Source organism: Salarias fasciatus, chromosome 13, assembly GCF_902148845.1.
Source record: "Salarias fasciatus chromosome 13, fSalaFa1.1, whole genome shotgun sequence".
Taxonomy (NCBI): Eukaryota; Metazoa; Chordata; class Actinopteri; order Blenniiformes; family Blenniidae; genus Salarias; species Salarias fasciatus.
The window spans coordinates 23,945,843-23,967,788 of NC_043757.1; the positions used below are offsets into that span (position 1 = coordinate 23,945,843).

The window sequence follows — 21,946 nt, forward strand, 5'->3', positions numbered from 1 at the left end:
TACACATGTGGGTTCAAAAACACCCACTTGTATAATTACATTTTTAGTTGAATTAATTCATCTCAAATTCAATCACAAACCCCTTTTGCAACCCCGTCATATTGGGTGCCCCATCTGTAGCCACTGAAATCAGGTGGTTGGAGTTTATTCCTTTGTCATTTAAACACTTCAGCACAGCCTCACAGACGTCCTCCCCCTGTGTTTGGCCTTTCAGTGGTATTAATTTGATCATTGCGTCTTGCGGACCATGACACACCCACCGGGTTGTTTACAACAGCCACCTGCCTGGCACCGCACCGCGCTGAAATGCCACAGACTATGACTCAAAGCTTAGCTGACAGAAATGTTAAAATGTAATATTTATTATGCGCATTTTTACAGCATTGGAAAACGCTAAGAATGTTTGTCATGTTTGTTCTCCTACAGAAACCATATTAAAACAAAAAATATATCCCCCCCATCTTTTTTATGTTCTCATACATTTTTGAAGAGGCTCCAGGGAGCCACTCGAGGGGCGCTAAAGAGCCGCAGGTTGCCAACCCCGGGCCTCGGGTATCCTGGTGCCAAGTGCACTTGTGGGCACCCCTGTGCTCGAACATGGTGCTCATTATGGACAAGGTGCGGCAAGTACAGAAGTCCAATAGCAGAATACCACTCGGTTTCAGATCGCCCCTCTCCAGGTCTCATGTCGCTGCCCTTGTGGGTGTTGAAATCCTCCAGTAGAACAATGGAGTCCCCAGTTGGAGCAGTGTCCAGCACCCCTCCCAGGGACTCCAGGAAGGCCGGGTACTCCGCACTGCTGTTCGGCCCGTAGGCTGAGACAACAGTGAGGCTTTGTGGAGGTGAGCCCAACTGTATCTAGCCGGTACCTCTCAACCTCCCTCACAACCTCAGGCTCCTTCCCCCCCAGTGAGGTTGATATTCCATGTCCCTAGATCAAGTCTGGTCAGAGCTGTGATGTTTCCCATCCAGCATGAAGACAGCTGGATGTCGCTCCAACCTTTTCCTCAGTGTCGTGGTCTGAAAGTGATTTCAGTTTAGCTTTAGCAATGAGTCTACAGTAGCTAAGTTCAGGTGACAGAACGATGCAGAAAAACTGGAACAGTTCCAGGAAGAAGTTTGATGCCCGATGCCTGTTTTTACTCTGCTTTCAACCACATTGAAAAACAAAAAGCAATGACTTTTCACACATCAAAGACTCCTCACCAAACACTGACACTCTGATTGGAATTTTCAACAGAGTTAAACCCTGAATCTGCAGATATAGATATCAGGGGTTCTTTTATGGAACAAAAGGTAACTTTTCTTTGTTTCAGTTTTGTAAAAGTCACTTAATTTTAAGTATCAGGCCTGTAAAATGAGCTACAGATGAAAGGATCTGCATCCTGTGATTCTTCAACTCCTAAACATCTGTTTTCATTTTCCTTCACTGATGTGTTGGATGAAAAGTTAGAGTCAGAAAAATTCTATGTCAGTTTTAATAGATGTATTGATCGGTTTTGGGGATTGTGGGGAGAAACCGGAGCACCCTGAGAAAACCCCTGCTTGAGGCCACGGGTGACTGGTGGCCGCGGTACCCCCTCCACCAGATGGTGAAGCATTTCAATGCTTTTTGTAACCATGTTTTGCAGTTTTTCAAATCTGTTTTTAAATTACTTGTTTTTAAACTATTTCGACTCTTTCGCATGTTTTCCTTCTTTTTTTTTCAATATTTCAAGCCATTTTAGAAATTTAAACTTATATTTACAATTAGAGCGATCAACTGTTTTTAGCCATTTTCAACGGCTTTGCTTATTTTATGTTTTTGTTTCAGTGTTCCATTTGTCATCATTTCTTTCTGTTTTAGCATTTTGATTTTTTTTTTTTTCCTTTTGACACATTGAATTTGTGTCAGTTATTTTTTGCTGTGGTTAGTAAATTTAAAAATTTGAACTGTTTTGTTTTTTTATTTATTTATTTGTCTTTTTTTTTTTGTAGCTCAGAGACAAGAAGCATTTTGAAACTGGGTCTGATGCGCAAAAATATATCCAAGTTGAGTGAAAGTTTGAGGAGCTGAAGAGGATGTGAAGAGCCTCCTGTGGCTGCAAACTAAGCTGTCACAAGAAAAACTGAAGCAAATGTTTTGATATCACATCAGGATCTCCTGAGGAGTCAAATCACCTGATCAACAGTAGTGGGCCGATCCATCTAAAATATCAATATGCATGTTGGCAGACAAGGAGGAGCACCTTTAGGACTTACTTAAATTGCGGAACAAAACACTGCTATCTGCCATGTTGGAAGAAAACAAAAGTTCTGTGGCCAAACCACACATTCATTGAAACACTTCAAAACAAAACCAAAAGAAAACTCAGCAAAGTGAGGGAGGAGGAGGGGACTTTCCAAAGCACTGCTGGACTTCTTATATTTAGACGGAATGTGGATCAGTAGAAAGTTCTTAATTTTGTCATTTCACCAAGATGTGTGCTGATGTCTTGGTCTTTTGCAAACAACTGTGTGCAATAATATGAGGGGCCGCTGCTCATAAACATCAAAACCTCACTCCTCTCATGTGCGTCTGTGCAGAGGAAGAAGCAGGAAATAAAGGCGCTAAATGTCGTGAAGCTGCTCGTGAACCAATGAAAATTCAGTGCGACTGTTGCTGGGTGAACGTGGCAAACATAGGTTCTTAAAAGAAGCGGAAACTACATTCAAACACATTTCTGGATCTTCATATTGGACTATATTTTCTTGCATTTGCAATCCTGCTGAGCTGACATTGATATACTGATCTTTTTAAATCCCCAGCAGAAAAGAAGCAGTGAGTGTGAAAGTGAAAGTAAAGTGAGCAGCAGGGGAAAACCATCCTCTTCTAAAATTATCTTTCACCCTGTTCCCTGATAGAAGAGAGGAGAGGGACCATCATGGACAAGTTTTACTCTATTTATCTACTTTCCCTGCTTGCTTTCGCCTGCTTCTTTCAAGGTAAGTCTGTCACACTGTTCTTGCACTCCAGACACATTAAAAAAAAGAGAGAGTTTAGAGCATAAATGATCGTAAAGGTGTTATGCACTTCATGTACGTTTCGGTTTGTAAATATCGTAAAGTTCATATTTTGTGTGCCATATCAGAGCCGTTTTCATCAGAAGGTCAAGATACATAACGTGACTTCTTTAATAATGTTTTAGTTACACGTAAGTTCACATTTTCTGAGAGTTTCTGTAAAGACACAAGTTTCTCTATGGAGTCTGGTGTGCATCGCCGTCTCGTCGTCTCGGCTGCCGCCTGGTGGTCAGAGTCGGAATTGCATCCAGAGACAGTTTGACCAAGGCTGAAACATGTCATTTATTCAAAGAAATGGGATTCAATTAATGTGTTTAAAGAAGAATCACGAAAAAATCTGGGAAATTGGGTTGACTTATGTTGTTGAAACTATGTGATATTGTTTCATAGTGAAAGGTACACTTAATGTTTCTCAGCTTTCTCATTTGACTTTAGCACATCAGTGATTATAACAACTTCTATTTTACATGTTAAATAGACAATGATTTCCCTGTTTTTCATGATTCTGTCTGAGTCTTCGTCACATTATCATTTGTTTAGACTCGTTTTTTGTGATCACAAGTTTAAAGAAAAAAAAACGATGTGTCTTCAGGCAGGGGTTGATCAAATTATGGAGGGAAATCTCTTTTCAAAGAAATACATTTCTACTTCACGAACACATTTTGGGTTTGAAGATATTTCTAAAGAAGCCTCAGAAAAATGAAGAAAGGTTCACAAATACTTTTTGGCAAGAAATGCTTTTTCCAAACTTCTTGTCATAGTATTTTTAATGCACATTTGGTTTTCCATATTTATCTTTCCATTGAAAAGGATTCTTGTGAAAATAAGCATTTCTATCTGAATTCATCTGTGCACATTTAGTCTTTGTGAAAGTGACTGAACTTCAAATAAAATCTCAACTCAGATTAATTGATTGTAGAATCTGACGCAGCAGCAATCCAATCAAACTTTCCTCTTGATGTTTCCACTGCTGTTCATTTGGGTTCCTCTCCCTGCTGAAGTCTACAGCAGCAGCTGTCCAGTGTTGGAGTGCTGGTTTATGCTGGACAAAGCGGGTGGAGGACTAGCTGGAGCTCCAAAGCGGGAAAAATCCCTCTTTTATATCCAAAGAGACGCACACAGCCACAGAGCAGAGCCTCAACGTTCTCCACCTGACATCAACCCAGAAAGAATCTACCCTGTCAGCGGTGAGTCCACATGCTTCATGTTTCAAGACTCATTTCGAGGTATTTGACTTGGTATTTGATGTCTGGGCCACATGGTGGGATTGAGGTTTCCATTGTTGTCTGCCAGCAAGAGGATCTCTGCTCTCATTCTGCGTGGGGAGTGTCTTTATGTGGAGAGTTTACATGTTATCCCTGTGTGTGGGCTCCCACAGGTACTGATATTTCCTGATCTTCTGTTTCCCTCAGACCCAGCAGCCACTCTCTGCCACAAATCTCTCAACCCTCCCAGAGGCTCTGTGGAGAAGCCCCAGTGTGAGATCAACTCCTTCGTGCCCCAGGCCGCCTCCCTGAAATGGACCGAACCGCTCACAGAGTCTGCCCTCAGCCCCGTTTACCTGCAGGCTGACTGGCTGTCAGTTGCCTATCAGGGCCTTCATGCACAGCTGGGTGGCGCCACAATCCTGCGAGCACCCACAGGATCCAAAGAGAACAATGGTAATGAATTCTGATGCAGCAAGTGGCAAACATCCCGTGCTAGAAAAGCTTTGGAAGGCCTGTTTGCAGCTTGAGCAGAATGTTGACTTTACCTCTCTGTGTGTTTCCTCAGTGGTCCTGAGCGTGAGCAGTAAAACTCTGTCGGTCACGTCCAGACTCGGGGAACCGGTGCTGCTGGACTGCGGCTTCTGGGCCGATCCTTCCTCGCCTCTGTCCGGGACGGGTTTTGCGGTGGAGTGGCGGTACCAGTTCAGGGGCAGCGGACGACTCGTGCTGGCCTACGACGGCAAGACGGACCGTGTGACCGAGACCCGCGAGGGAGAAGCCACTCTGGACTTTGAGGCTTTGCAGGAGAAAGGCAATGCGTCCCTGATCCTGCGGGAGGCGGAGGTGCGGCACTCTGGGACATATATCTGCACGGTGTACCTGCCGTACCTGCTGGCTCAGGTGGCGGTGGAGCTGGAGATCATAGGTGAGCAAAATGATGTGTGCTCTGCTTGACTCTTCACGTTGACAAGTGGCGACTTTGAGGAGAAAGCCAAACGCTCTGCTCTCTTCCCCCAAGAACCCCCCTCCCTGACCTTACAGCCCTCCCCTCTGGCCCTCGTTGTCCCGGGTCAGGCTCTCAGCGTGCAGTGCGACGCGTCCGGCTTCGCCCCGCTCTCCCTGGAGCTGAGCTGGGAGTTTCAGGGTGCTGACGGGAAGCGCAGGCCCCTGGGATCGGGCAGCGTGACGGGCCACAGGCAGGCCTGGGACGGCACCTACAGCCAGAGCAGCCGGCTGGAGCTCCACACGTCCCAGCTGGACCTGGGCAAAGGAGGGGAGCTGATGTGTGTGGCGGTCCATCCTGGAGGCACGGCGCGGGCCAGTGTCAACCTCAGTGTCATTGGTAATGCGACTCCAGCAGCAACTGAACGGAATATTTCCTCTTGTTGAAGCTCAGAAGCAGCTGTGAACAGCTTTGAGAAGGAATTCAAAGTGATTGGATGGATGGATGACGTGTCTGTTCGTCTTTCCAGGGTTCTCTTCTCCCTCCATCGAGGACTCCATGGCCATGGTTGGCGTGGCGCTCCTGATCTTCGGCCTCATCAAGGTTGTGTGGTGGACCGTGAGCGGCTCAGGTCAGAATGAAGTGTGAAAGAATTCACTGAAAGCCAGTCGGTTCTTTGAAGACCTGTTTGACCTCGTCGTCTGGTCTGTCCCTCTGTAGGCTCAGCTGACGCTGACAAACTCGATCAGGTATGTTCTGAGCACAAACATCAATATTCTCACTCCACTCATGTTAGATATCAGTCTATAGTTTTTTCTCTCTCTCTCACTCCACAGAAAGACAAGTGAAGATGGAAAGTCATCAAATTGAAAACAACATTTGAAGGAGCTTCATCGGAGGCTGTCGGAGCCTCGCTGCTCATTTTGTCCTCCAAGATGCTGCTGGAGGCTGTTGGGGACTTTTTTCTAATAAATGTTTCTGGGAGTGGTACCGTGCTTTCATCCTTGTTTCTTTTCTCTCCTTGCAGCTTGTATTTTGTCACAAACACTGGAAAATGTGCTGAATGTGAAGCGATCCTCTAAAGCAGCTTCACTTTGTTTCATTAGATCCTCACTTCTGTGTCCAGGAGCCAGATATTTGTCAGAGCTTGAATGGAAACAGCTTAATCAAGATCTGGATGGGATAAAACAACTCATTTGAGCTGCTTCAAGAAGGACAGTAAATCTCAATTTGACTTGTTTTCAAGTTTCGCTTTATGTGTGTGTGTTTCATCGGCTCTCGTTAGGAATCAGGATCCAGACTAAAGCAGCATTCAGCTTTGAAGAAAAGCAGCCTCAATTCAGTCTGCTGTCTTCAGAATAAATGTAATAAACCCCCACGAGCCTGATTCATGTGTTCATTCACAATTTTCAATACCTGTTCTGTGCAGCTTTATTTGCAGTTTCCATTAGATTTACACGGAAGTAAATATGGATCAAAAATGTAATTTAAATGGTGACAAATAAAGCTGCTTCTTCTGTGACTTCATTAAAAGAAAAAAAACACATTCAAGATTTAATTTTTAAAAGATGATTCAGCAATAAGTTACCAAAGTTCAATTTAAAACGTCAATTTTAAAAATTCATAATCATCAAAACTACATTTTCATTGTCTTCTTTAGGCTGCACATTTTGTGACACATGAAGAAAAGCAAAAAACAAAGAGGAGCCAGCATTTTTGTTTACATGCCCACCTCACCAATAAATGGATCAAAACTCAAAAATCTTCACAAACTGAATAGAGAGAAAGAGTCTGATGACTCTTTCCAGATTGAAGCTTGGAGAAGTTGGATCATTTGTTTTAAAACAGGCACTGGATGAGTTGCACAATATGTTGCAGCTTTTATTGTTTCAACATAGTATCCATGCGATGACAATAAAGACTATTCTGATTCTGATTATGAAACATACGACAACATATAAATAAAAAAGTACACATGTCCAAAGTCCTAAGATAGTCAGCAATGAGTTTTTATTACGATCTTAGGACTTTGGACATGAAGCAACATCTTGATCCAGGAGAGGTAACAATAGAGTATTAAACAATAAGGATGGTTTGCCAGCCTCTGTTTAAATCGCCTCATGTTTTTATGACAATCCAGAAACAGAAAAAAATCCTGAAGCACAGCGTCAGCATTGTGTACATCGAGGGACGGATACCTTTCACGGACTTCTCACCTGTGTGAATTCTAATGTGGATTAACAAATCCCCTTTTCATCCCCCTTCTCACAAATGAGTGTTTTCATGAACATTTAATGTCTTTATAATCTAGTCCAGGTTTGAGAAGACTTGGTACAGCAGTTTTCAGTCTGGGCGTTGTTCGGTGTGCTCTAGCTTGAAAGATTACTGATAAATACTCTTTTTTTAATTTTTTTTCATTTCCACAAGTATAATAAGGATGTAGAAGTTCAATGTTTCCCTCAACTGATCAGTCAGAAACTATCTTCAGCTTCATCATTGCAGCTGGGAGAGTACTGGGCCTGTGGACCAGGGTTAAGAAGCCCTCACTCACATGTTTATGAGACATTTATACGAAATGAGGAAACTTGTTCTCTGAGCTTTGAAACCCTCGTGGAAAGTTTCAATTTTGACGTGAATTACATTTTTCTTTTTCCAGCAACACGTGAACGCATATGGCTGCAGAAGCCACAGTCACGTCAGCTTGTCAGCTCAGATCAATAAAACACTTCTTCCGTTTGCAAACAGCACAAACACCGTTTCCTCTCTTTCTGATGCAGATGTTCTGTTGACTGCTGAAGGTTCCTGGTTTAAAATCGCTCCTTTTATTTCACTCTGAACAAAACTGCAGCTGCAGCCTCATTTCTGTCTGCTCGCGCCAAAAGAAATGCAACGATCCTCTATGAGCCCAACTCATGTGTTCATTCACACTTTATACCTGTGCTGTGAAACGTGATTTTAGGTTTTCTGGTAATTTGAAGGAGTTTTCGCTGAATAAACAGAACAAATTAATAACAGGAAATCATTAATAAAATTATTTAAATGTTGCTGTGTGATAATATGAGAGAAGGCTTTCCTGACTTATGAGTTGGCAACAATGTATCAAATTTAAATGATGTCATCATCTAATTTGACCCAGATATGCAAAAGAGCAGCTATGCAGATTAGATGACATCATTTAGAACTTTCCTGACTGAGGAGTTTGCAACAAAGTATCAACATTGTTTGTGTGTTTGTTTTTTACAAAACACAATAAAATGCATTTGATTATTGAGCATTTAATGTAAATATCATTATTTCACGTTTCATTTAAATTGTTATAGCATTGTAATATGCATAACACATCCAACGTGCATTTAAATTTTCTTCTTCAAGACCGCTTTTTCTGTGACTTCATGAAAGTAACATTGAAAATTTATTTCAAGATTCAATTTTCAAAAGATGCTCCAGCAATTATTGAATTGAATCGAAAGTCTTTTATTTTGTTTTACAATTACTTTCCAAAATTCAATTTAAATTTTGAAATGCTTTTTCATTTTAAGGTTGTGGCTGCATTGTTTTACCCAAATAAAATAAATGATCTAAATTACATTCAAATTACCTTGTTAAGAATGCACATTTTAAAATGTCCATGGTGCTGAAGGGCGCAGACACACATGTACAGAGAGGAAACACTTCTGTCTATCATGCATAAGTATCAACTTAATACATTTACTGGATACACAACATGCCTGATGCAAACACACACATGCACACACAAACACTTAGAAACGTCTGCATAGAGAGTAAACATTCTGCCCATGGTGCTGAAGCATTAATTTGAAACATTCACTGGATACATACTATTCCTGACTCACCTGCAAACACAAGCACACATAGAAGCATGCATGCAGCTTAATTTATGTCTGTAGATAAACATTTCGATGTTCCCTTTTAAAGTTAATCGATGATCAACTTGTTCTGTTCAGTTCAAACAGTCAGCCTCGCCTGCAGCTTTCCGCAACAAGTCTCCAGACAGTCAGCAGTCTGGAAGCTCACAGTCAGACATTTTGATTGTTCGTTATCTTTATATCTTATCACGATCACGTAATACTTGTTTAATCAGCTACTCTCTCTCTCATATGCTATTTTCAGTGTCCCCTCTGATCAATACAGCCCACCTCCTCATCAGCACCCCCAACAGAAGCAGTTCAGAGTAGGCTGACCCCTCAAGAGGTGTGGACAATGATATGATCTGTTGTTCCGTTCTTTATGAATATGGGTTGCCAGAATTCAAACAGGTACATATGTAATTGAGGTTTCTGTATGGTGTTTCAGGCTTGTGGTCCATGTGTCCCCTTTTAACTTTGACCATCTGAAGGTCTCTGCACAACTCTGGATCTCAGGGGACCCAGTACATCTGTGTGAAAGTGGAATTCGGGGCGACACCAGGGAGATATGGCCAAGACATTGATCATTTGGAACCATTCATCTGGAGGGTAGAGGAGATGTGAGCGCCATCTGCTGATGAAGCCAGCTGATAAGAAGAGGGGCGGATGAGATCCTACAGAAAGGACAATGAACTGTGCATGAAGGCGGACCTCCTGAGGAGAGATATTGAGCTTTAACTGGGATGACATGAGGAGTGGAGTGGAGGATGGAGGAACAGGAGAGCAGGGGGACCCAAGACTTTGGTGGAACCATTTCATCTGCTGCTGTAGTTTTGTGACTGAATAAAAGCAACTGAATTTTGATCTGATGTTGTTTATCTCTTTCTACTTTGAGATTGTTCACTCAGGAATTTGGGCCTAAGAAATAAAAGTCTAACTCTATCTTCAAAATAGTATTGTGAAAGTATTGTACATATTAACTGTGTCCTCCTTTGTGGCAACTCTGCTTAAAAAATAACTACCAAAAAACAGCATGTCAAGGCAATTACACATCCTATCAGTTTCATGGTGGCTGGCATTTTGATCATGACTGTAGATATAAGCTAAGAGTCTGTGCCATGATAGTTAATCATGAAACAAAACCCTATAATTGGATTTGTATTTCAGGTAAAAGCACCAATAATTGTACCACCAAAGCCATTGTGTGACTGCTGATACACTTCATAATATCTGTTGGAGTGATTGTAGCGATGATGACAATGGTGACAATAATGATAATGATGACTATTGCAGTCATGATGTTTGCAGTGATATGGATAACTGTAGAAAACTGAAATTTGCTTTCTTTTTCTATATGTTGCAGTTACTATAAAAACATAAAGTAATAGTTGTTTTGTATAGTAGTATTTGTAAATATAGGCTGTAATAATAGATATGTAGTGTTTAGATTAAGAAAAAAAAATCTCTACTTAACGCAGCTGACTGAAATTTACATTGAATGTGCAAGGGGTGGGAGTTTATAAGCTTGTCTTCTTCCCACTCCTTTTAAAGGTACAGACAAGAAATCTTTCTATAACACACTTCTTACTCCAATGCTAATAACTTATGTTTCTAAAGAAATGTGGAAATAGTACAGTTTGTTTGTTTTCTTGTTTTGTTTTGTTTTTTTTGTTTTTTTTGGTTTACCAAATGTGGCTCTTTTGTATGGAATATTGTACAGTACATTCTTAATTTATTTAGTATTTTTGTATCTCGAAATAAATTCATTCATTCATTCATTCATTCATTCATTGTGATACTACTGAGCAATCTAAAATAGCAGTCTATCATCAACAGAAGGTATCCATTGATTTTTCATTTTCATAGATAGAAAACAGCTACTTAATAACTGTTCCTTATGACAATATCAACAAATATTCTTTTATTTACAAGTACGAGTTGTAAAGTCCCAGTTTTCAGAAGAAGTTATTTAGTCCCCAAAAGGGAGTTATATGACAAAAAAAGAGTCATGATCACCAAGATACAGAGTCATAAACAGCAAATAACACAAATGAAGCTTGCAATTATTACTTTACCTCCAATGACGTTTGTTTGCACTGGTGTACATTGTCAGGAAATAGTCTTCCTCTTGTATACATACAAAACTTGTTGTGTTGAGTCCTGAAATCTAAACTTCTACAAACTCTAAAATTTCCAACTTTCCACTTATATGCTGCCATTTTGTCATCGTTCACATGGATTTTCTGATTTCGATGTGATACATGTTTTGCTGACCATGAATGCAACATATGATGATGATATAAACTGAATTTAAGACAACAATTTGTTATCTTATTTTAATTCCAGGGGGAAAACTTATCTGGCAGCAGGACATGACAGACTGGCACTTGGATGTTTCCTCATACAGACTAAATTAATTACTCTCATGGAATCAATGTCTTACATTCCAGGTTTCACATGAAACTCTTCATATTGGGAAGAAGTTACACGGCAATGTCATCTAATTTAATGGGAGATGGAAGAAATGGGAACACTAGGTGGGGCATTAGTTTCCCAATTTCTTGTTCCCCGTTTGTTTTTTTGTCTGCAGTTGTAGCCGGATGGGGTTTTATTGTGGAATCACACAGCAGAGAGCATGTTGATGCACGGAGGATTCTTTATTCAGTCATAACTGTTTTCATGAAGTCACCTATTATACCACTAACAAGTCACAAATCAAATCGAAGAAACACCAGTCACTGAACAGTGAGAAACAAATCCAATTCCTGACCCTGAAACCCACTTACAGTTTAATATTACATGACACATAATTCAAAACTGGTAAATTAATCACACAAGTACAGCAAAACGTTGTCGTTTACTGGGTTCTTTGGTCACAAAAAACAAAGCTAACAAAGGCATCAAGAGAGATTCAGCTACAGCGAAGCCAAACGGAAACTGTGAACTGAATGGTCTTTAAATTGGGGTACAGTAATGATCTTGGCAATTTTATCTTGTGTGGCCCTCATGAGCAGAGCGAACAAGCATGTTTCACCTTTAAATCATCTCCAGTATCAGATCTGTTATCAGACATGGTCACATAGATGTTATTTGTGCTGTGCATCGAAAAGAAAGCAGCATCAAGTAAGAGCAGGATGAATACGTCACATAATGAAACACATAACTGCTACTTTAAGTTTGGCAAAGTCTTACACACTTCGTCCTGGACATTTAACAAGAAAGCCTCTATAATGAAAACTCGTAACAGCAACAAATCACACACTTTGAAACGTTGTCCATCTCTTTACTGAACTCTAGATTTCATAATTCCGGAACTTCTGCAGGAGGCTGGACGGGGAGTCGGCCGCCCAGCGGAAACGTCGGTGGCAGTAGTCGCCTGAGAGAAGGAAGAAAACTTTCAGGCGATGCTGTGTATGTAGGAAAAGCACGCCGCGTGTTTTAAAAGCTCCAACAACATTTTTGCTGAACACTCTGAAATGTCGTGATGCTCAGAGTCTCAAAACATAAACAGCCTCATCGTGTGTGCGGTGGAGGTAAAACCTGTATAAGGTCTGAACCCACCTGAAGGCGCCGCTCCTTCACACGAGGCTTCCTGTGCGCAGGTCCGATCCTCTGCCTGCGGGCCGACCGGGACTTCTGGCTGAGAGCTCTCCAACATGGGCTCCTTCTTATCCCTCACAGCCCAGTGCATCGACTGCAAACAGCAGAGACCACGTCAGAAAACCCCCCTGAAGCACAGAGTTTCCTTTAGCCCAGAGGAAGGCACTACGTACCATTTTGACAGAGTCTTTCAGCCCCTGCCAGTCACGAAACGTCATCGCAACTCTGCTTCTTTTCCACAAGTCGTAGTTTTTCCTTTTGCCTTCGTCGCATAAAACTTCTTTGGCTTCCTGCAGCTTTTGAAAATCTGCAACTGTCAAAAAATACAGACAATATGAGAACGCCAGACTGGAAATTAATCTTATAGCTTTGGGGGAAATAGCTGTGAGAAGCTGTATCATCAGCAGAGAATCTTAAGGCTGCTTCACCACTGAGTAAACCTTCATCCACTGCAGCAGAAAACAGCCAGTTTGACTGTGATCTGAGTGTGGATGAATCACGAATGGATGAATGGATGAATGGATGAATGGAACCTTGTAAACGGGTGCTTCATAATGTTCCACTAAATCAGTGACGCACTGAAGAACAATGAAGCGACTGAAGCACAGGTGTAATCTGCTCCATCCTCTGGGATGGAGCATTATGAATGAGCAGAAGACACTGTCACCCGCTGAAAGTATGAATATCATGATTTTTTTTATCTTCAACACAACAAAATGTTTTAATTTTTAATTTTACATTCAAGTGTATTACGTCGAGTTTTGTGTCATCTGTGAGTAAATGAGAACCCACAACACACAGACACACAACACACACACGCGCTCGTGTGTATAGCTACTGCATTTACCTGCTCTTGGGTTGTCCTGGTGTTTGTCTGGATGACATGTCAAGGCTCGGATCTTGTATTCATTAAGAATCTGTTCAGTCTGCAAGAAAGCAATGAAAAATATGACTGCGTGATTAAAACACACTGATGTGTTTGGGACATTTATACTTTTTAATGTATTTATTTCTGGATTTGTTTTGCTGTTTTTAGTTTTTTTTTTGCAGTTGAGAATAAATCTAAATACAGGAGGCTGGTGTGTTATGCATTGCAGTTCCCAGATCAGGCCTCCTCAGACCTGACAGCTCGTGCACGTTTGATGTTTGCGTGTGGAAAAAACGCAGTTTGCTGAGCGCGCGCTGGGTGACGCACGGCTGTCAGACTCACGTCTCATGAAGCAGCATCAACAGGTCTGTGTACACTCACTCTAGCCTCTGCAGATCAGCTCACTGAATAATCTCAAAGTTTATCGGCGTTTAGGGTACCGATCAATGCCACTCATCCACTATTTCGAGTTATTTTCTTCTTTTTACCATCCGCTTTATGCTGTGAATAATCTCGCCACCCAGCAAATAGTCAGAGCCTCAAATCCACTGACCGCAACTCACCGACGAGAGTTCATCGCAGCCCAGCAACCCGTAGTAATCCTCCAAGTCCTCCGGCTTGTAGCTGAGAACAGCCTCCATAAAAAAAACCCGTCTGAGAGCCGCGGATGATGTTTTGCTTCAGCGGAGCTTCGTCAGGCTGCCAGCCGGATCACAGCTGTCCAGTCCCGGGTCGCTGCTGCGCTCCAGCTCGCTGCTGCCGCGACGCGTTCACGGACTCCCGGAGTTTACGGAACCAACAACTGGTTGAAATATTTTAGAATGTCCGTCGGTAGAAAATTCATTAAATCGTTGGGTAATTGAAACACGAGGTCTCCCGAGTCCCGACGTACTAGAATTTAATTTATTACTTGCGAGAATTATTTTCTATTAATGGCAAAATAATTAATCTTTAAATAAATAAATAAATAATAATTTCCTTTTCTTTTATAGGGTCCATTTTTTTTCCACAGCCCTTTTCTTAAATCACATCCATATCTACATTGCTGACTCCCCGACTTTCAGGCACAGGGTAATTATTCTTCACTTTATGATTATTCTGAGTCATTTTTCCTTGTTTTTGATTCTTCTGACATTGGGCCTTTCACTTCCCATCATGGACAGGTCACCACTGTGGGTCCCTGAGCATGACCCCCTGACCCCCACCATCTTCCTGGAGCACCTTAAAGTGGCTGCTTACTGCATCTTAGAAATAAGGTGGGTTAATGTGGAGAGAGGAATTAGGCCGAGGGCATTAATAAAATATTATTTGTAATTGTTTAGCTTACAACTTGCTACTATTCAGATATTCTTCTAATATGCATATCTTAACATTTAATATATATCATGCAAATGTTTAGGGTTCAGATTATTCCATGATAATTAACTCATTTAACTCAATTAACTAATTAAAGCATTTAATACACAAATGTTGTCTTACATGTGACTGTGCCCCACTTGGTGGTTGTCTTTCAACCAGAGGATTACATGTTTGATTCCCCATCTCTTGACATGACCATGTCTTGAAATGTCAGCAAAATACTGAATCCCAAACTACTACCAATGGATGGATTGAGTGCCTTGCATTGCAACTGCGTCCACTCTTATGTGAAAGGATGATTGCAAGTAACACTTGTGGTACACTTCACTCTGGTGGTTAATCATAAGCAGCCTTCACCCTGCCACAACCATAAAACTACTGTCTAAGTGAAATGAAATTACTATTTAACATTTTAAATGTACTTACTACACTAGAGCTGATAAACTGTATTTCATTGTAGCGATTATAAATATATTAAACTTAAACTTTAGGGTGGGATACAATCCTAATCGTGTTGTTTGTGAAAACGTGATTATTTCTACAATGAACGTTATTCAATTAGTTGATCAAGACTGGAATAGGAGGACAACATGGCAGATTGCATTTGAACGCAGCAGCAATTTGTTATGGTTTTACGTCAGTGACGTAAAGGGGACGTCTTCGTCATGAGTGGCGGCGGAGAAGCGGACGTCACGTGCGCTATGCAAATGAGCCAGCTGTCCGGGAGGAAGGAGCTGAGCGGCTCTGCGGGCTGAAGATGGCGGACGGAGAGAACAGTCTCGGAACGGCTTGTTCAGGCGCCTCCGGTATGGACGGGCCTGCCGCGAAAAGGCCCAAATTCATCCCGGCGACGAGTTACGGATTCCAAGGCGCCGAGGCGGACCAATTCTCGTGCATCTCCGCGGCCGCCGAGAGCTGGGAGGCGGCGGGGAATTGTGCGCAGCCAGCGGAGAAGGAAGCGGAGCCGGTGATGGCGGTAGAGCAGGCCCCGGCGGCGCTAGGCGGAGACAACAATGGACTGGGACTGCTGGCTTCCGAGCCGCACAGACCAGCCGGGAAACGAAGCGACAGCGCTGTCTATGGCGCAACCGAGGAGAGCGCAGGTAAAGGGAGGGACGGGGCGCCGAGCAAGAGGTGTTGTGTTTTCAAACAGAAAGTTATTTAGCTAACATCCAGAGGCGACGTGCGGCTGAATTTGAGAGGACAAGTTTAACTTTCCGAACTTTCGATGTTAGCGGGAAAATGAGAAATCTCCCCATGTGGTTTTAACAACTGAACTTTCAACGCGCGAAACTTTAGTAGCTGGTGTTTCGGGTTAATGGTTTCCATGTTAACTGGTGACTCAATTTCTCAAGCGTTCCTTGTTGCTACCAGTAACAGCTGATATTTAAAATAAGAAAAAACACTGACAGTGGTCACAGGTTGATCCAGCGTCAATCCAGTGCTTACTGTCTGTCCACTGGCAGTGGTCAGATTGATCCAGCTTCAGTGCAGTGGTTACTATCTGCCCATTGACTTGCAAAAGTTAAGATCTTTTTTAAAATTCTTCATAGATGTGATGAAACAGCACTCATCGGGATTTCTGTCCGATTTTCAATATCTGATGTCACCCGCAGCAACAGTGGACATTAGAAGAATTCCCTTACAGGTTAACAGGAAAACCGCTTAATCCAGAACACCAGTTCTTCCCTCTTTCCTCTGACTCTCCCTGAAGTTTCCATACTGTGGCTGTTCATTCATTAACATCGGTTGCAGCCGATTGTGATGTTTTTGTTGTTGTAATTCCACCCTCTGTACTCCTGTTCGTTTCTCAGATTTCTTCGGTCTTGATGGTCTGTCCTCCAACGGTCTGGCTGTCACGCCGGAGCACCTCAATGAGGAAGATGACAGATCATCACATGCCAGCTCCAGCGACTGGACTCCTCAACCCCAAATAGGTATAATTGAGCACTACAGTAACTCTCTGTGCGTCTTTCATAGCATGTACCCTCAGTAACATGTTTGGGGGTTTTCTTGCTTAGGTTCCTACAGTTTCATCCAGCAACACATCAGAGAGACCGACCCCAGGACCATACTGAGGGATTTGTTGCCTGAGACTATACTACCACCAGATTTAGATGATATGACTCTGTGGCAAATCATCATCAACATATCAGAACCTCCAAAAAGAAAGAAGCGCAAGGACATTAACACGCTGGAGGATGTGGTCCGACTGCTTCATGAGAGTAAAAGGATCCTCGTGCTGACTGGGGCTGGGGTATGCATGCACAAGTGTTGACTTTTTTGTTTTCATGTCATGTACGCTGTTCGTATTCATGTGCTCATGCCCGACTTCTGCATGTTTTCATGTATTTCTAGGTTTCGGTTTCATGTGGAATACCAGATTTCCGATCCAGGGATGGGATTTATGCGCGGCTCGCTGTAGATTTTCCTGATCTTCCAGATCCTCAATCTATGTTTGATATCGAATACTTCAGACGAGACCCTAGACCCTTTTTCAAGTTTGCTAAGGTTTGTGGTTATGATTTTTTTTGCTTTTTTTTCCCCATTGTTGTTGCATTAATTAATGGTCCCAGCAAAGATAATAGTGTTTGATCTGAGATGATAATGTCTTTAAGTAGTTCCTGTCGACGGTGCAGCGGTGGAGTAGATTATTTTGCAGGCTTTTGCTGAAACGCCGTATCAACTAACTGGAGAGGGAAAAGAGTTTTAAAGCTGCAACTGTTCATTTTGTTATGGGAGTCCATACAAGTTATGCAAATGTGATTCTGTGTTTGCTCTTGAGCTCTTCAAATGCATTCACCTGAACACCAGCACCAGCTGATAAATCAGAAAAAAAGACTGCACCTGCAGCACCTCTTCTGCAGACAGTTTGTATTGCTTACATGACAAGAGCATTGAAGAGGTGGTTGATTATAATGAGCCAAAACTTCTCCAAAAGCACCTGTGCTGGGAAGTGCCTTCTTGTACTGATGTGTTGAAGGCGTAAAGGCTTGTTATCCTCACAGACGTGTCTCGAGACATGATCAACTTGTTTATTACAAGATCTGAGTTTTCCTCTCAAGTGCTGAGATTCTTTTCTCTCTTGCAGGAGATCTACCCCGGACAGTTCCAACCCTCACCCTGCCACAAATTTATATCTATGCTGGATAAACAAGGGAAGCTGCTGCGCAACTACACACAGAACATCGACACGCTAGAACAAGTGGCAGGAGTTCAGCGGATCATCCAGTGTCACGGTGAGCGACGCATCCACAACTGTATGGATTTTTTCTTTGTTGTTTTTTTTGTGTCTGTAGTTGATTTTGAACATCCACTCTTATTTATTTGATTTCAGGGTCTTTTGCGACTGCGTCTTGTCTTGTCTGTAAACACAAAGTGGATTGTGAAGCGATAAGGGAAGACATCTTCAACCAGGTGTGTGTTCGTGATGGATTGATCTCAGAATCTGAATTGGCTTAGTAACCGTCAGTTTTCCTGAGCTCAGCAGCTCTTCAGGCTCGTTTTGCAGATTACCACGTGAAATAATCTGAACAAGTATCAGACCAAGTACCTAACTCACTGTTATTCTTTTATTAACTTTTTGTCTGCAATGGTATATGCACTTCCGTGTCATTAACAACAATCTGCAGGTTTAGCCAAACCAGCCGCTCTGCTTGTTTTTTTTCTTCCTTTGGATTTTAAGTGTCTTTTTAAATCTTTTTTTCGTGATTTGTCTTGAGACATTTATTAGCTCTGGATATAAAAGCGTTGTGTCAGTTTGCTCCAGGAAGCCTTTAACAGCGCTCATTGAACTCTTCCTGCAGGTCGTCCCTCACTGTCCACAGTGTCCAGATATTCCTCTGGCCATCATGAAGCCCGACATCGTGTTTTTTGGAGAGAATCTCCCTGAAATGTTCCACAGAGCCATGAAGCAGGATAAAGATGAAGTTGACCTCTTGATTGTCATCGGTTCCTCGCTTAAAGTCCGACCAGTTGCCCTTATCCCAAGTATGTTTTTATCTATATGAATTTTGTCCGTGGTGACCTCAGACGTTTTGCATGACTTCTTGGTGTTGCTGTCGTCCAGACTCCATTCCTCATGAAGTGCCTCAGGTCCTGATCAACAGGGAACAGCTGCCTCATCTGAACTTTGACGTGGAGCTGCTGGGAGACTGCGACGTCATCATCAACGAGCTGTGCCACCGATTGGGCGGAGACTTTGAGCAGCTCCGGTACAACACTGTAAGACTCACCGAGATCACGGAGAAGCCGCCCCGGTTAGCGGAGCAGCCGCCCGGCGACGCCTTCCCCGTCTGCAGCGACGCGGCTCAGGAGGAGCAGAAGCAGCGCAGCACGGACTCCATCTCGACGCCATCGGAGGAGACGGACGGCCTGAATGTCGCGGACGGCGAGGACCAGAATGTCAGACCGCTCGAGCTCTGCCCCAACGCCCAGTGTCCAAGCGAGGCAACGGCAGAGTCGCCGCTTTCACCAGCAGAGGGCGCCCCAAAAGAGGAGGCAGCTCTTCCGAGGAGCCATCCCTCCAACCTGGAGTTTCGAAGAAGATACTGGATGAGTCGAATCAGCAGAAGCCCAATCAGCAAGCGTCTGGAGGGTGAGCCTGAGATTTGGCCAAATGTTTCTTGCTCATAGATTAAACAAGGTAATTTATTACCTTCTTGTTTTTCACAGCGGGCCAGTATCTGTTTCAAGCCCCAAACCAGTACATCTTCCACGGGGCCGAGGTGTACTCCGACTCCGAGGACGAGACGTCGAGCTCCTGCGGGAGCGACAGCGAGGAGTCGGACTGCAGCGGCGAGGGAGCGGAGGACGACAGCGAGCCGGAGGACGCGGCCACACCAGCAGCCGAGGGAGAAATGTGCCTCAGAGACACGATAGCACACAGTTCAGCCAGCGAGGCCACTCCGAGTGTGCAGACAGACAATAAGCTGGAACAGACTCAGAGCACGGCACACCTTTAAAATGTACAATACCCTGTCAAGATAGCACTAATTGTCTTTTTTATATATATATATATCTATATATCTATTATATATATATATATATATATATATATATATATATATATATATATATATATATATATATATATATATATATATGTTTCATATATTTTTGACTCATCATCCTCACTATTATTTTTTTATTTTTTTCATAAATTGGAATTGCGTGACAATGTGTGAACATGCAGCAGGTTTCTTTTGCCCCTTTTCTTTCTGTGGCCTCTCGCTGTCTGAACCTGCATACTGTTGACTGCTTGGTAACCTGAATATTGCAGTTCATTTTTTCCTCTAGTTCGTCTCTAAATTCCGGTGTCTAGTTCCTGCAGTCTCACCCTCAGCGCTTAAAGATCAGCCACCACCAGCGCGGCGCTCGATTCAGCTTTAATTCCCAAATCTCTCATGAATCGCAGGTCCACGCTGTGATGGGACCTGGGAGGTGGTTTATTTTCCCATCAGCAACATGTAAATATGTTAGCCTGCTGCCTGACGAATAGTGGGTACTGTCAGTTTCATACACGTTCATCCATCTTCAGATGTTTTACTTGAAAGCGTTTTCTAACTCGCAATACAGAAAGTTGAGCTCTGCCCTCCTTGCCAGGGCGACCGTGAAAGCAAAACAGAACAATACTCTTTACGTTTAGACCAAAGAACACTTGATCGACGCGCTCCTATGTTGTCATAAGCTTTGTATGTTTAACCTGTCATTCAAATGGAAAAAAAAACAAAACAAAAATACTATTGACAAGGTGTTCCTTTCTGACATGTGGCAGCTACTTTCTATGGTCAAGCCTCTTATTTTTATACTCTGATGTGAGACATACTCATCAAAGGGTAGATGATAGTTTTTATCTGTATAAAGTTATACTGAGTTGTAATATTAAGCCTTAGGGATATATTTGCATTGGAAATGGCACTTTTTTCTGCTTCATATAAAACCGGTTTTGTTGCCCGTGTAACTTTTTCTAGAGGGTGAAAGGAGTGCCGCCTGTAAAGATAAAGTGTTGGTATACAGAGACATATTTGAGCCAGTTTGTGTCTACACCAACGTATTTCACATGTCATTTAGAAGGTAATGTTTTGTTTACGGTTTAAGGAAATGAGAAATTTTTACAATAATACAGTTATCTCTCCTGGGGTTCTCAGTAAAACAGAAATGAAAATGACTGACTGCCCATTTTTCATGTTTCAAACACCAGTACAGTAAGACACAGTGGTCACCCCTGCTGTGTAAACTTTTACATTTCGTTTCTCAAGTTTGTTCTTCTAATGCATTAGAGGCATTAAATGGCCAAATTCAGTCCAGCACAAATATGAAAACATCACATATTAAGTGCAGACAAGAACAAAACCATCTTTATAGTATTAAATCATTGTCATTTTAAGCGCTGTCCTTGGTGCTGAAGGCAAAAAACAATGAGATGGATCTGTTCTCCAAAACGCACTTCCTCTGACACAACAGGTGGTGAAGAAGATAGTTTAAAAAAAATCAGCAGAAAAGCACAAATCCTGCAAAACAGCAGCACACAATGATCACCGTTGACAAAAAAACTTCATACAACCAAAATGAAAACAACCCAGACAGCTGTTCTGCTGCTGCAGCTACTATCATAAAAACTTTATGAAATGTTTCCCATACAGAACATGAACAGACAGTCCCACTTGCTTTCATTATTTGACTTTGCACTGCTTTAACTAAACATTGTTGTCGTTTACTGTCCTTTGTAAAGACGCGAGAGACGATGTTCCCTCATTCTTCGTATTGTGGTATGAATAACAAAAGGTGGCAAATTAATTCAGCCACATTCATTCTCACTTTTCTCCCTCACACACAAACAGTATAGGTACAATGTTCAGAATAGCGCCACCTAGTGTATCGATATGTTTATTAGCTTTGCATCAATCCATTATCTGGGATGGATCTGTCTTCATTTAATGAGCAAAGGAACCAGTCAGGTTCCGCCCTTTCATTTTGATGGCTCAGTTTGACAGATAAAATAAATTCATGAAACGATGCAAAACCATTAAATAATTCATTATGACACAGGCAGTATCAC

At 42.3% G+C, this 21,946-nt stretch overlaps 3 protein-coding genes across 6 annotated transcripts; 2 read left to right on the forward strand and 1 right to left on the reverse strand.

The window, feature by feature from the left end:
- Positions 1–2,627: 2,627 nt before the first annotated feature.
- Positions 2,628–6,188, forward strand: LOC115398920 (tapasin-like). Of its 3 annotated transcripts, none has more exons than XM_030105977.1 (9): positions 2,628–2,746; positions 2,883–2,964; positions 4,044–4,229; positions 4,455–4,703; positions 4,816–5,175; positions 5,269–5,592; positions 5,723–5,824; positions 5,914–5,942; positions 6,030–6,188. In XM_030105977.1, exons 2-9 carry the CDS (start codon positions 2,904–2,906, stop codon positions 6,039–6,041), a joined length of 1,323 nt encoding a protein of 440 aa, XP_029961837.1. In that variant the 5' UTR covers positions 2,628–2,746; positions 2,883–2,903; the 3' UTR covers positions 6,042–6,188. The 3 variants fall into 3 exon arrangements, with proteins under 3 accessions (XP_029961837.1, XP_029961836.1, XP_029961835.1); XM_030105976.1 differs by having other exon boundaries at positions 2,648–2,800; positions 2,884–2,964; XM_030105975.1 differs by having other exon boundaries at positions 2,655–2,964.
- A 5,519-nt stretch (positions 6,189–11,707) lies between these two features.
- Positions 11,708–14,282, reverse strand: dnajc12 (DnaJ (Hsp40) homolog, subfamily C, member 12). Its single transcript, XM_030105979.1, has 5 exons — positions 14,091–14,282; positions 13,507–13,585; positions 12,833–12,972; positions 12,621–12,753; positions 11,708–12,435 (listed from the first exon to the last, which is right to left on the reverse strand). The coding sequence occupies exons 1-5, from the start codon at positions 14,166–14,168 to the stop codon at positions 12,353–12,355; spliced, it is 513 nt and encodes a 170-aa protein (XP_029961839.1). The 5' UTR covers positions 14,169–14,282; the 3' UTR covers positions 11,708–12,352.
- Positions 14,283–15,567: 1,285 nt separating this feature from the next.
- sirt1 (sirtuin 1) lies at positions 15,568–21,040 on the forward strand. 2 transcript variants are annotated; one of them, XR_003932619.1, is made up of 10 exons: positions 15,644–15,989; positions 16,701–16,823; positions 16,908–17,143; positions 17,245–17,397; positions 17,978–18,125; positions 18,224–18,303; positions 18,693–18,876; positions 18,956–19,483; positions 19,561–19,912; positions 19,965–21,040. XR_003932619.1 is itself a non-coding variant. In XM_030105973.1 (9 exons), exons 1-9 carry the CDS (start codon positions 15,644–15,646, stop codon positions 19,848–19,850), a joined length of 2,088 nt encoding a protein of 695 aa, XP_029961833.1. In that variant the 5' UTR covers positions 15,568–15,643. The 2 variants fall into 2 exon arrangements, 1 of the variants encoding a protein (XP_029961833.1); XM_030105973.1 differs by lacking the exon at positions 19,965–21,040 and having other exon boundaries at positions 15,568–15,989; positions 19,561–19,850.
- The last annotated feature ends 906 nt before the right edge of the window (positions 21,041–21,946 follow it).